Source organism: Fragaria vesca, linkage group LG6 (assembly GCF_000184155.1).
Source record: "Fragaria vesca subsp. vesca linkage group LG6, FraVesHawaii_1.0, whole genome shotgun sequence".
Classification (NCBI taxonomy): domain Eukaryota; kingdom Viridiplantae; phylum Streptophyta; class Magnoliopsida; order Rosales; family Rosaceae; genus Fragaria; species Fragaria vesca.
In genome coordinates, this window is record NC_020496.1 from 25,689,373 (window position 1) to 25,703,597 (window position 14,225).

The 14,225-nt window shown below is 37.5% G+C and overlaps 2 protein-coding genes across 2 annotated transcripts; both read left to right on the plus strand.

The window, feature by feature from the left end:
- Positions 1-3,326: 3,326 nt before the first annotated feature.
- On the plus strand, positions 3,327-7,582 carry LOC101300472 (beta-amyrin synthase-like). The gene is made up of 16 exons (XM_004305744.1): positions 3,327-3,533; positions 3,689-3,874; positions 4,177-4,266; positions 4,386-4,586; positions 4,768-4,852; positions 4,949-5,115; positions 5,207-5,398; positions 5,510-5,623; positions 5,710-5,829; positions 5,917-6,039; positions 6,147-6,245; positions 6,439-6,495; positions 6,587-6,777; positions 6,869-7,046; positions 7,163-7,327; positions 7,463-7,582. The coding sequence occupies exons 1-16, from the start codon at positions 3,327-3,329 to the stop codon at positions 7,580-7,582; spliced, it is 2,295 nt and encodes a 764-aa protein (XP_004305792.1).
- A 1,041-nt stretch (positions 7,583-8,623) lies between these two features.
- On the plus strand, positions 8,624-13,746 carry LOC101300752 (beta-amyrin synthase-like). Its single transcript, XM_004305745.1, has 16 exons — positions 8,624-8,827; positions 9,885-10,070; positions 10,325-10,414; positions 10,506-10,706; positions 10,961-11,045; positions 11,195-11,361; positions 11,454-11,645; positions 11,756-11,869; positions 11,952-12,071; positions 12,159-12,281; positions 12,371-12,469; positions 12,624-12,680; positions 12,778-12,968; positions 13,060-13,237; positions 13,327-13,491; positions 13,609-13,746. Exons 1-16 carry the CDS (start codon positions 8,624-8,626, stop codon positions 13,744-13,746), a joined length of 2,310 nt encoding a protein of 769 aa, XP_004305793.1.
- Positions 13,747-14,225: the final 479 nt, after the last annotated feature.

Consider the following 14,225-nt stretch of genomic DNA (forward strand, 5'->3'; position numbering starts at 1 on the left):
AGCTAATTAATTAGGTTTCTGCTCCTAGGTCGAGTCTGCCAGACTTTCTGGTTTACGCGTCTGTTTGTGTTTCTTGTGTGTTTAATTCTTAGTATCACCAATCCTCTGTGGGTAATGACCCCTATTTGCCGTTTACTACATTGATATAATTGATTTGATAATAGGGTATCTTTGTAAGTGCTTTTGCGCCTATCAGCTATCACCGTCGGCGGAGGATGGAGAGTATACATAACTTGACTACTATTGTTACTCTAATCATTCTCATCAATACCATCGATTGACAATGAAATAACTAAAAGATTCCCCCATACGTAAACTAAGATCTTTATGTAGCAGACCTATATGACCAAATACGTAGTTGGTCTCCGATTGCAACCTTCACCTGTAACGTCCCTCGTACCTTACTGCAGTTAAGTCAGAGCCGTCGTAATATTTCCTTCGGCCATCGATCTCCATTATTATTATTATTGTACAATTAGGGATCGACAGAATATGCGGGTGTCACAGCTTTCACCAAATTAAAAGAAGAACAAAGAATGTCTAAAATATTTATTATTAAAGAAAATTGAACACTAGAAAATTTATGAAAAGAAAAAAATTTGAATAAGTGAACGCGGTGAAAAAGATCGAGTTTCGAGTTAATTTATTCCTCATAAGAATAACATGTTCGTTGCATTAGTGTATTACACTTTTTTTTCTTTAATTTTTTATTTTGAACTGCAATTGTTAATGTCAAAAGATCAACATACGAAACCAGCAAAAAAATTCCGGACAACCAACTAGAAACAATGATGAGAGCTTAATTACGTTTAGGCAGCCTAATTTAACTAATCTTTTCTGTGTGAATGCATGGTACGTAGATATGACACTAGCTCTGACTAGTGAAGAAGTTAATACACGTACTACAATATTCATGATCGAGCCAAACAAGTTCTTCCGCAAGCCAGAATGAGAAACTGACATCTCTCTATTCTGAGCAACAACACATTACTTTCTAAATAAGTGTATATAAGGAAGTAAACGAAATTTCTATTTTCATTTTGTAGTTTCGCTCTACACGAGCTAACAAATTGTAGAAATTCGTATAAGAGCGAAACTACAAAATGAAAATAGTGATTAAATACTAATTAGTGATGACCTTTTTTTTCTCTACAATTTATGCTCAAAAGCTAGCTTTTAACAGAGAAGACTTCATCATATTCTTGGACTGTTGGACAAGAGGTCATGTCTGAGTGTGCTGTTCCATTGATTTAGAAAAAGATATTCACTGTTCATGACCTTTAAATTGTTTGGTCATGTTAAATTGGCTAACAATATAATTCATCATGGGATCCGGCTCCTCTAAAGTTACACTCTCTAAAGTTAAGTAAATTTCATAAATTCTCGATCATTAATAGGATCCAATGGTTTAAGCAATATGCCACATCAACTAACATAAATTTTAGATTTTCCTTCACAAATGACGGCAACTTCTACCGTTACCAGCCATCTCTCATTCTCTCTTTGATTCATCTCTGAGTTTACCCTCTCCGGTTAAGCGATGATTTTCTTGGTCTATTATTCCTAGGATCTGACCAAGGGTAGACCAAGTCTGTTTAAGCATGTTTGATGTGGTGGGTGTTAACCCCAAATTGCATTGGTTTGGGTCCTGATCACTTTACCATGAACAATTTCTGCATAATTGATGGATGAGAATAAAAGTTATTCTGTGATCCCATATTCTTTAGCGTTCTAAACTTCCAATATAATTATGTTTCATGATCGATTAAGGGTACCTCCCAATTGTGTAGGCATACATTATTAATCTGAATGCTATGATTTCACTTTTCCATCAATTATAAGCAACATTTCGCAGAAAAAGATCTAATGCTAAATCTGTGATGAACAAGAACCGATCTTCTCGATTGATCTCTCAAATTCATTTCTTGCGGTTCCCTTCTAATAATTCATAGTTTTTTTATGTTCTTTTTGTATTTCATATTGTCAATGCAGTCCAAATTCCAGAATTTTGATTTCCTCGATTTCAATCTGTATGCAACTGCTAATGTTACGTGTAGGAAGAGATCAATAGAAAGAGAGATAATCGTAGGACTGCGTACTGAGGTTTTTTTTATTTTTAGAAGAATTATAGAACTGACGTTCCGTTAGCCAAATTGTTATGCTAGATGCTGTGGCATAATTCCAACCATTAGATTCTAATAATGGATTAGATTTTATGAAATTTACAGAAACTGCAGATAACTAACTTTAGAAGATCCTAATCCTTCATCATGTTCTAAGAAATCATATTGGATGCACTTATTTGCAATTATGATATCGTGAATGGTTCACTGAATAATCTATTAGTCTCTTGAGACCAGCAGCTCGATGCATTGATTTTCCATTTGAGCTGGCCCTATATATATTTATAACTCTTTCACTGCCCATGTTCATAATCCTTTGAGACCGGCAGCTCCATAGCCTATTCCTATATCACTTACTCTTGCAGTGCCCGTGTTTGAATCAAATTCCTCAACTCCTAGCTAGTTAGGATCAAGATCTTTCCAAATTCGTATGTGTTGTGTGAAGCCGCCTGATCCAATAATAGAGGTATAAATTAAATATTTTTCACGTTGTTAATTATAACAAAATCATGGATTCAGTGATCTTTGTTCACGTACAGTATCTTCGTGTTCCGGGTACTGCGTGATAATTCATTCATCTATTTCACAGAAGTGGGAGGAAGGAATCGATGGATGTCAGAAATTTGAAATCTAGCTTGGATAATACCAACAATAAAATCTACGTACGTACCGTGTATATTTCTTATACTACACTACAATATTAATAAAAACAATATATCTATGTCATGGATTACATATTTTGCGGATCGGAGAAGACTAACTTATTCGAATAACACACCACAACAACAATCAAGTCTTGTTTATAACATGCATATATATGTCATATTTTCCGGACTGAATGTAACTAATCACAATAATACACAACATGTAGTAGTGGTACGTACTCGTCAGTATTCTCCACATAATTATATAAGATGTTGAGTTGGCTAACTTGCACAAGTCGATCGTTTTCCAGGTCTAGTATATGAGGTGTTTAGGTAACGTCCATTATTAGAAATGAAGAAAGGAGCTCCTTGTGGTCCTAATGGACTCCCAAGTATCAAGTCTTAAGAAAAATGTGGCCAATTTACTTCGTTCCCACTCTGATGGCGTTTTTTGTCTACGATTGTACATGTTTAGACAGCTATATAAGGAAGGCCCCAGTGAGCTAGTTATACGTACTACTTGTCCACTGAAGCTAGCAATAATAGCAGCGTTCCGAAAATGTGGAAGCTTAAGATTGCAGAAGGCGGGGAAGATTCCTCGCCTTACATATACAGCACAAACAACTTCGTCGGAAGGCAGACGTGGGAGTTCGATCCCGACGCAGGGACTGATGAAGAGCGAGCTGAGGTTGAAGAGGCTCGTCTTCAGTTCTACAACAATCGCTATCAGGTGAAGCCCAGTGGTGACCTTCTGTGGCGGATGCAGGTACTTGATACGGTGGAATGCGATGACCTAATAATAACCTTTCTTACTTCATGTCTTTCTCCATGAAGAACCATTCGGTGTTGGTTACACTACGTAAAAAGCTAGTTGAATTAAGTTCATAGTATTGATTGTTAACTACTGGAAATTTACTGCAGTTCCTGAGAGAGAAGAAGTTCAAACCCACAATTCCTCCGGTAAAAATTGAAGATGGCGAGGCTATAACACATGAAAAAACTACAGATGCACTGAGAAGGTCGGTCCACTTCTTCTCAGCGTTGCAGGCAAGCGATGGTCATTGGCCTGCGGAAAATGCCGGCCCTTTGTTTTTCCTTCCTCCTCTGGTCAGCTCATTGCTTCTTTATAGCTATAAATTACAGTCATTTCTATTAGTACCATTGTGAATATATATATCCTGCATAGAGAGAAACCAATTATTACGTATACGTACGTGTGTATGTGCATGCTAACCCAGAACAAACTGGGAATGGCGATGCCAGTTTGATGAGGATCTTGAAAAACCAAACTTCCGATCATTACGCATACCATGTCAAACAAACCGTGCATATTCTGCAAAACATTATTTCTATAATTAATTTAAATGATCACGACTAACTGAAATTTAGTTTCTACTCTAAACTTTCAGGTCATATGTATGTATATTACAGGGCATCTCAACAGTGTATTCCCCGAGGAGCACCGGAAAGAAATTCTGCGTTACCTATACTATCATCAGGTACATATGACTTTTAACATTTGTTGTGGCACGAATATGACCAAAATCTTTCCATTTAGAGCTGTAACTGCAAGAAGAATCTAATTTATTGTATGATCGGCTACTTTAACTTGATTCAGAATGAAGATGGTGGCTGGGGACTACACATCGAAGGTCACAGCACCATGTTCAGCACAGGTCTCAGCTACATTTGCATGCGCATTCTCGGAGAAGGACCTGATGATGGTGGCCAAGACAATGCTTGTTCAAGAGCAAGAAAGTGGATTCTTGACCATGGTGGTGTCACACACATGCCCTCTTGGGGAAAGACTTGGCTTTCGGTAAGGACCGGTGATGCCATGGCTTCCACGCCGTTTTGTTCAACAAATGACGTTGATCAGTACTTAATTTGTTTCTTTATGCTAATTTAGACCATATTGAACTATTTGGTGACTGCCAGTGTTATGCATATAAGTGATGTTTTTATCTGAGTAAGAGATGATCGAACTTGATTTCTTGTAGATACTTGGGTTGTTTGATTGGTCCGGAAGCAACCCTATGCCCCCAGAGTTTTGGATTCTTCCTTCATTTCTTCCTATGCATCCAGGTAATTAGCACAGGTCATTCCTTTGTTTATATGTACGTGTTGGTGTTTTTAGTTTAAACTTTGATTCTACTAACTTCATTGAACATACAAATGCAGCAAAAATGTGGTGCTATTGTAGGATGGTTTACATGCCAATGTCATACCTATATGGAAAAAGGTTTGTTGGCCCAATTACGCCTCTCATTCTTCAACTGAGGGAAGAACTTTTCATTCAACCTTACAATGAAATCAACTGGAAGAAAGTACGCCATCTATGTGCCAAGGTGAGTTTTCAAAGTGGCCTACTTTAAATTTCAAGCCATAAATATGTTTATTTCAAGGACCTGATTATACTAATTTAAATTTTAATTGCAGGAGGATATCTACTACCCTCATCCTTGGATACAGGATCTCCTTTGGGATAGCCTCTACATATCCACAGAGCCTCTTCTAACTCGTTGGCCCTTCAACAAGTTGATCAGAGAAAAGGCTCTTCAAGTGACAATGAAGCATATTCATTACGAAGATGAGAACAGCCGATACATCACCATTGGATGTGTGGAAAAGGTAATTTGTATGGAAAACATTTTCCTTGTTATGTTGGATATCATGCATGATTTATCCTAATCCTAGCTCGTTTCCGATTCTACTTGTATTTGAACAAAACTTGATAAATAGGTGTTATGTATGCTTGCTTGTTGGGCTGAAGATCCAAATGGGGACTATTTCAAGAAGCATCTCGCAAGGATCCCGGATTATTTATGGGTTTCTGAGGATGGGATGAAGATGCAAGTTAGTATATACACAGCGAGATACAATGTATATGATTTTTTGTTCATCTTTTTCTCCTTGAAAATTTATGAAATGTTGTGGTGCAGAGTTTTGGTAGTCAGCAATGGGATACTGGTTTTTCCATTCAAGCTCTGCTTGCTACTAATCTAACGGACGAGATTGGACCAGCTCTCGCTAGAGGACATGACTTTATCAAGAAATCTCAGGTTCATTTCTTGTTCTAATGAAGTCACTTGTCATGTTCTTAGTTTCAAATTTTAGTCTAGCTAATGACTATGTACTCCATTTTGAAGGTCAAGGATAACCCATCTGGTGACTTCAAATGCATGCACCGTCACATTTCTAAAGGATCGTGGACTTTCTCCGATCAAGATCATGGATGGCAGGTATCTGATTGCACTGCAGAAGGTTTAAAGGTAAACAAACTTTCTTTCACTGCTTCTTGCCAGATTTTTTTTATCCAACAAAGCCTTTTACTTGCTACTCGATCCATTCATGTTTCTCACCATAATCACCTCCATAGTGTTGCCTTCTTTTGTCGATGATGCCATCGGAGATAGTTGGTGAAAAAATGGAACCTGAGCGCTTGTACGATTCTGTCAACGTTCTACTTTCCCTACAGGTGAGAATGTTACTAATAATTGTTTCACCCTAGTCTACAAGAGCCTTCAATCAAATTTCAGCTGTTTTAACTTTTCACTACTCTTTAAAAAAAAAAAAAACTTTTAACTACTCCATTATAGCTCATTGCAGAGCACGCTAGAATTTTATGTCTCTTTACTCATAAAAATGCTCGACTTTACGTATCATTGCAGAGCAAGAATGGTGGTTTATCAGCCTGGGAGCCAGCAGGGGCTGCAGAGTGGTTAGAAGTAAGAATTTTATCAATCCATATCATGAGTATTGATCATGTGGAAATCAGTCGGTTCACTCAGCATGTTCTTACTTGTTTTGTTTCCTCAGCTGTTAAATCCGACAGAGTTCTTCGCGGACATTGTGATTGAGCATGAATATGTTGAGTGCACCTCATCTGCAATCCAGGCTTTAGTTCTCTTTAAGAAGCTATACCCTGGCCATAGGAAGAAAGAGATCGAACATTCCATCACCAAATCTATACACTACCTTGAAAATATACAAATGCCGGATGGTTCATGGTATCTTTCTATTCTAGGCAATCAATCAAGAGTTATGAAAAAAAATGAAACAAATTAAGAAAATCTTGACTAAGAAGTCAACTCTTAACAGGTATGGAAATTGGGGAGTTTGCTTCACATATGGTACATGGTTTGCGCTAGGAGGATTGGCAGCTGCTGGCGAGACTTTCCGAACAAGCGCAGCTATGCGCAAAGGGGTTAGTTTTCTACTTAAGGCGCAGAGAGAGAACGGTGGTTGGGGAGAGAGTTATCTTTCATGTCCACAAAAGGTGACTAATTAACTACTTTCAAACTTTGAACTTCAAACCCTGAACTTCAAACTTCGAGTTTCTTAATCCGTCTAAAACTGAACATGCTCAATATCTCTTTCACTTGGTTGATGCAGACATACATTCCTTTAGAAGGAAACCGATCCAACTTAGTACATACTGCTTGGGCAATGATGGGTCTCATTCATGCGGGACAGGCAGAAAGAGACCCGACACCTCTTCATCGTGCAGCAAAGTTTATAATCAATTCTCAGCTGGAAAATGGTGATTTTCCCCAGCAGGTATTTATCTTTGCATAACAAAATGAACTTGCATCCGTGTAGTGAAGAAGATTAGTACAACGAATATTATGTTTTGTGTAGTACTTGCAGTATTTTGTAATTAAAGATTAACTAAACACCGACTTGATATTGCAGGAAATCACTGGAGTCTTCATGAAGAACTGCATGCTACATTATGCAGCTTATAGAAATATCTACCCACTATGGGCTCTTGCAGAATACCGCAAGCGGGTTCCATTGCCTTCCAAGGCTTGAATTACTCACCCTATAATATATGTAGCATATCCAAAATAAAAGATCAAACATGAAATTAACCTAAAAACCTTAATAGGTGATATTAGCTCTTTAAGGTGGACGATGTAGGAAACAAGTCCCACTTTCAAGCTCAGTGAAGGGTACGTCCACCCGAGTCTGGGATGAAATTTCTTTGTATGGGCATAAAGACGAATAATGTCAATCTCTATACGTAAGATAACGATAGGGATTTACTTCTTTTTATTAATTGTTCTTATGGATCTTTGTTGCTCTCTCACTTATTGTATCCATTCTAATTGTTTCGTTTTTTTATTAATAAAATTATTAGTGGATGGAGGTCATTCTTTTAGTGTCAATATCTTCACGTACAAAACTAACTAATAATTCCAGCAATACAGTATACATGTAAACGGGCATGCAAGTCCCTTAACTTCTCAAAAAATAAAAAAATATAGAAAAGAAAAAGAAGAAGAAGAAGAAGAGATATCGTGCATGCAAGTGACTGTGATTATGACTTGAATTTAGTACACAAAACTTTGAATTTCTGGTTCTAAAGGCTTTTTTGAAAGAAAAAGAAACACTACACATAACTTTGATTCTAATTTTAACATTATGATTTGTCTACGTAATAGACCCTAATCCCTAAACTCTAAACCTAAATTTCAAATTCTATTTCCGCCCCATGTGTGAGGTAGATGTACTGTCTACTATATAAATGCTTCGTATATATGAGAAGAGGAGCTCTTAGTCATCATAACTCCTAACTTCGAAGAAAGCTGTGAGATGTGGCGTATACAGAGAGATTCTAGCTAGCCTTCGCTATAGAAATGCTTGCGTATACTCCGATCGATCTACAACGAAGACGAAAGGAAATCATTCACGTTGTTCCCACTATAGGGCCATATGGGACTTTCGTCCACGATCGTATGTATCTAGCTAGTTAGCTAGGCTAGCTAAGTATATAAACTTATAAGGGAAGGTGATTAAACAAGCTACGAACTCCTCCATTGAACCTCAGCAATTTTAGCAGTACTCCAGAAAATGTGGAAGCTCAAGGTTGCAGAAGGTGGGGATTCTTCGGCTTACATATACAGCACAAACAACTTCGTCGGAAGGCAGACATGGGAGTTCGATCCCAACGCAGGGACTGATGAAGAGCGAGCTGAGGTTGAAGCGGCTCGTCTTCATTTCTACAACAATCGGCATCAGGTCAAGGCCAATGGTGACCTTCTTTGGCGTATGCAGGTATGTAGCTAGTATAAGCTAGCTAGTTAATTGATTCTTGTACTTTCTGTCTTCTCCGTGCAGGTTTGTTTTCTTTATGTTTTTGTTGCAGTTCTATTGATTTGGCTGCTTTGTAAAACTTGTATTGTGCTTGTATTAGTACGTGGAATTCCCTAATTCTTATGGCTTGGCGTAGTGACGTCGTTTATTTAATGAAAACATGATAATGCTCCACTTTAAAAAATTATTCCTCTGATCCTCTCTATTCACTAATCAAATTCACCCTCGTCGCATTGGGACAGCAGGAGCGCTTGCAAGAAGTTACTTTTAGGATATTATGTGGGAAGTTTTGTCAATGATAAGGTGGTTGTTACCTTAATTATCTGATGATGTGTGATAATTTGGTTATCACATCTAATCCTAATCTGAAATACAAGTTCTTTAATTTGGCCCATATTTTATTTAACGTTGTACTATTTCGTCCTCACGATTGAAATCGGGCGGCTCAACTTCATATTTATGAAGGTGACGCTTATGATTTCCGACTTTCATGGATGCAATAAAATTCTGTTCCAAACCAAAAAAAAAAAATTCACCCTCATTTTTTGATTTTTAGTGGCAAAATGATCATATGGAAGTTTTTGGTGCCAAAATTCGATAGGGAGATCTGCATGTCCCAAAGTGGCGTACACGTATATATCTCAAAGTTGTCACAGAGTCCTGATGAGCTAGCTACAAGTCCGCCATATCTCTAGGATACTCTAGCTAACCATCCAACAATATCAAAACGTACCATTTTTTGTTTTTCAAGTATAATGTACGTGTAAGTCCTTCAAACTTTTTTTTATTTTTTTATGCTCAAGTCCTTCAAACTTAAATGATGTTTAATTTCATCCTTCCTGGTGGAATTTATCAAACTCTTGAGAAGAAATTTACACTCCCTAATTCGTATAAAGAGTGAATTGCGTATAGAAAAATATATTAAAAAACTGAAATAAGGAGTGTGTGGATTAAACATACAGTATGGAGTATTAATTTCACCTATGATTCTTAATTTTGTTCACTATTGTAACTGCAGTTCCTGAGAGAGAAGAAGTTCAAACAGACAATTCCTCCGGTAAAAGTTGAAGATGGCGAGGTTATTACACATGAAAAGACAACAGATGCACTGAGAAGGTCTGTCCACTTCTTCTCAGCGTTGCAGGCAAGCGATGGCCATTGGCCTGCGGAGAATGCCGGCCCTTTGTTTTTCCTTCCTCCTTTGGTTAGTTCTTTGCTTCTCTATAACTATAACGTTCTTATTAGTACCATATTAAACAGTCACTATATTCGAAAATCATATATGGTTCAGGATCGATTTCAATGACGTTTTACTGATTACTTTGTGAATGTGTGTGTGTAAGAAACAGGAGGTTTCATGCTAGCTTATTTCATGAGTTCATTCTTATTTTTTATTTTTAGTAATGTAGTTTTATAACTACTAATAATTGAAGTTTAGTTTGCACCCTGAACTTTCAGGTCATAGGTCTGTATATTACGGGGCATCTTGACAGTGTATTCCATGAGGAACATCGCAAAGAAATTCTGCGTTACATATACTATCATCAGGTGCATAATCTTTGACATTTGAAGGCACAAATAAGAACAACTTGTTCCACTTTGATCTTCTAGTTTAAAACGTATATTTCGGGTACTTCAGAATGAAGATGGTGGCTGGGGATTACACGTTGAAGGTCACAGCACCATGTTCAGCACAGCTCTCAGCTACATTTCTATGCGTTTCCTCGGAGAAGGATCTGATGACGGTGGCCAAGACAATGCTTGTCCAAGAGCAAGAAAGTGGATTCTTGATCATGGTGGTGTAACACACATACCCTCTTGGGGAAAGACTTGGCTTTCGGTAAGAAACAGTAATGCTTTGGTCGCCAAATCGGTTCACCATATGATGCTGAGCATTCTTTGTTTCAAATAAATGATGTTAATTTAATTAGATCAAATTATTCTATTGTGAGAATGTGAGACTATCATTGTTTGTGAAATTTACAAGTCATATGTCTGTACTGAGATGGTGTGTAGTTGCAATATGCTCAAATGCTGTGCTTATAATGAGATCTACAGAAATGATTTTAATTGTATGAAAATAATTTATTGTAGTTCCTTGGGTTGTTTGATTGGTCTGGATGCAACCCTGTGCCCCCAGAGTTTTGGATTCTCCCTTCATTTCTTCCTATGCATCCAGGTAATTATTAGCAAAATTGCCTGCTCTCCCTCAAGTCATTTCTTTCCATTTTCCATTTTTATTGCTACAAGTCATTTATATGAATTGTTGTTTTCAGTTTTAAACTTTCATTCTACTCACTTTATCGATTTTATCTTATACAAATGTAGCAAAAATGTGGTGCTATTGTAGGATGGTTTACATGCCAATGTCATACCTATACGGAAGAAGGTTTGTTGGCCCAATTACACCTCTCATTCTTCAGTTGAGGGAAGAACTTTTTGTACAACCTTACAATGAAATCAATTGGAAGAAAATACGCCATTTATGTGCCAAAGTGAGCATTTCAACTTGATTAACTTCAAATTTCAAGCCATAAACGTGTTTATGTGCAGAAGTGTAAATTAAGTATCACACTAATTATTGCAGGAGGATATATACTACCCTCATCCTTGGATACAAAATCTCCTTTGGGACAGCCTCTACATTTCCACAGAGCCTCTTCTTACTCGTTGGCCCTTTAACAAGTTGATCAGAGAAAAGGCTCTGCAGGTGACTATGAAGCATATTCATTACGAAGATGAGAACAGCCGATACATCACCATTGGATGTGTGGAAAAGGTAATGTATATATTGGAGAACTTATTTTCCTAGTTATGTTTGATATCATGATATATCCTAATCCTAACTCATTCTCTATCCTACTGGTATCTGAACAACTTGATAAATAGGTGTTATGTATGCTTGCTTGTTGGGCTGAAGATCCAAATGGGGAGTATTTCAAGAAGCATCTCGCAAGGATCCCGGATTATTTATGGATTGCGGAAGATGGGATGAAGATGCAAGTTAGTACACAATGAGATACAATATATGATTTGTATTGTTCATCTTTGTCTCTTTGAAAATTTATGATATGTTGTGGTACAGAGTTTTGGCAGTCAGATGTGGGATACTGGTTTTGCCATTCAAGCTTTGCTTGCTACTAATCTAACTGACGAAATTGGACCAACGCTTGCTAGAGGACATGACTTCATAAAGATATCTCAGGTTCATTTCTAGTTCTAATGAAGTCACTTGTCATGTTCTTAGTTATAAATGTTAGTCTGGCTAATGGTTCTGTACTGCATTTTGAAGGTCAAGGATAACCCATCTGGTGACTTCAAAAGCATGCACCGCCACATTTCTAAAGGATCGTGGACATTCTCCGATCAAGATCATGGATGGCAGGTTTCTGATTGCACTGCAGAAGGTTTAAAGGTAACAAACTTTCTTCCAATGCTTCTCTTCGGTTTTTCTTATCATCAAACAAAGATTTTTACTTATTACTGCATGTTTCTTATCTGTAGTGTTGCCTTCTTTTATCGATGATGCCATCGGAGACTGTTGGTGAAAAAATGGAACCTGAGCGCTTGTACGATTCTGTCAACGTTCTACTTTCCCTACAGGTGAAATGTTACTAATATCTAACAACCCTACAAGAGCTGCTTTACTTCTAATCAAATTTCAGCTGTCTTAATTACTTCATTCTAGCTCATTGCAGAGCCAGAATTTTATGTCTTTGTACTCATAAACACTGCTTGACTTTACGTGTCATTGCAGAGCAAGAATGGTGGTTTATCAGCCTGGGAACCAGCAGGGGCAGCAGAGTGGTTAGAGGTAAAAATATTATATCTATCGATATCATGCATACTTATTGATCATGTGGAAATCAGTCAGTTCAGTTAGCATATTCTTACTTGTTTTGTTTCTTCAGCTGTTAAATCCGACAGAGTTCTTCGCGGACATTGTGATTGAGCATGAGTATGTTGAGTGCACTTCATCTGCAATCCAGGCTTTAGTTCTGTTTAAGAAGCTGTACCCTGGACACAGGAAGAAAGAGATCGAACATTTCATCACCAATGCGACACATTACATTGAAAATACACAAATGCCGGATGGTTCATGGTATGTTTCTATTCTAGCACATTAATCTATGATATGACTTGGTGTTAGTTTCGGACTAAAACAAGAATTTGATAAATAAGCATTTGAACAGGTATGGAAACTGGGGAATTTGCTTTACATATGGTACCTGGTTTGCACTAGGAGGATTGGCAGCAGCTGGCAAGACTTTCAGCACTTGTGCAGCCATGCGCAAAGCGGTTAGATTTCTCCTTACAACGCAGAAAGAGAATGGTGGTTGGGGAGAGAGCTATCTTTCATCTCCACAGAAGGTAACTAATTAATTCAAGCTCCGAGTTTCTTAATCCATCTTGAATTTAGAAAAGTCAATATATCTCACTTGGGTGAATGGGTGATACAGACATACATTCCTCTTGAAGGAAATCGATCCAATTTAGTACATACTGCCTGGGCTATGATGGCTCTCATTCATTCGGGACAGGCAGAAAGAAACCGAACACCTCTCCGTCGTGCAACAAAGTTTATTATCAATTCTCAACTGGAAAATGGTGATTTTCCCCAGCAGGTATGTTCCTTAGCAGAACAAAACTTGCATAATTATGTACAAGATAGCCTTTTATGCTTTATATTACTAGTGCACGCAGCGTGTTTGTAACCAAAAAATACTGAATTAATATGGCAGGAACTCACTGGAGTCTTCCTGAAGAACTGCATGCTACATTATGCAGCTTACAGAAATATATTTCCACTCTGGGCTCTTGCAGAATATCGCAGGTGTCCATTGCCTTCCACATCCTGTACTGCTCACCGCACTATGTAGCTCATCCAAAAATACAGGATCAAACACGAGAACCTCAAGAGATGAGATTTCTTAGTCTGGGTGTATATTTATGAATGTCACAATACGTATCCAAGATAAACAATCAATTACAGTTACTTCTGTTCGATTAACATACAATAGGCCTCGATTCATTATGTTGTTCTTTAATTTCATTTGCACGTTAATCACATTCATGTATCTCACTGCTTTAAACTGCTGGTTCAAATAAAACTACTAAAATCTAAACAGGATGAACGGTGCTCTTGCAGTATAAAACAGTGGTTGTAGAATTGTCTATTTCTCATGTTAATGGTTCAACACAGGTATACGTTTTATATGTATATATGTTTCATATATATAGTCCAACATCCAAAACAGAATGTTTGGGTGAGTATATATAGTCCAACATCCAAAACAGAATGTTTGGGTGAGTATTTGTCGTAAAACTGAATGTCAGTCTGTATGTAAGATGAGCAACA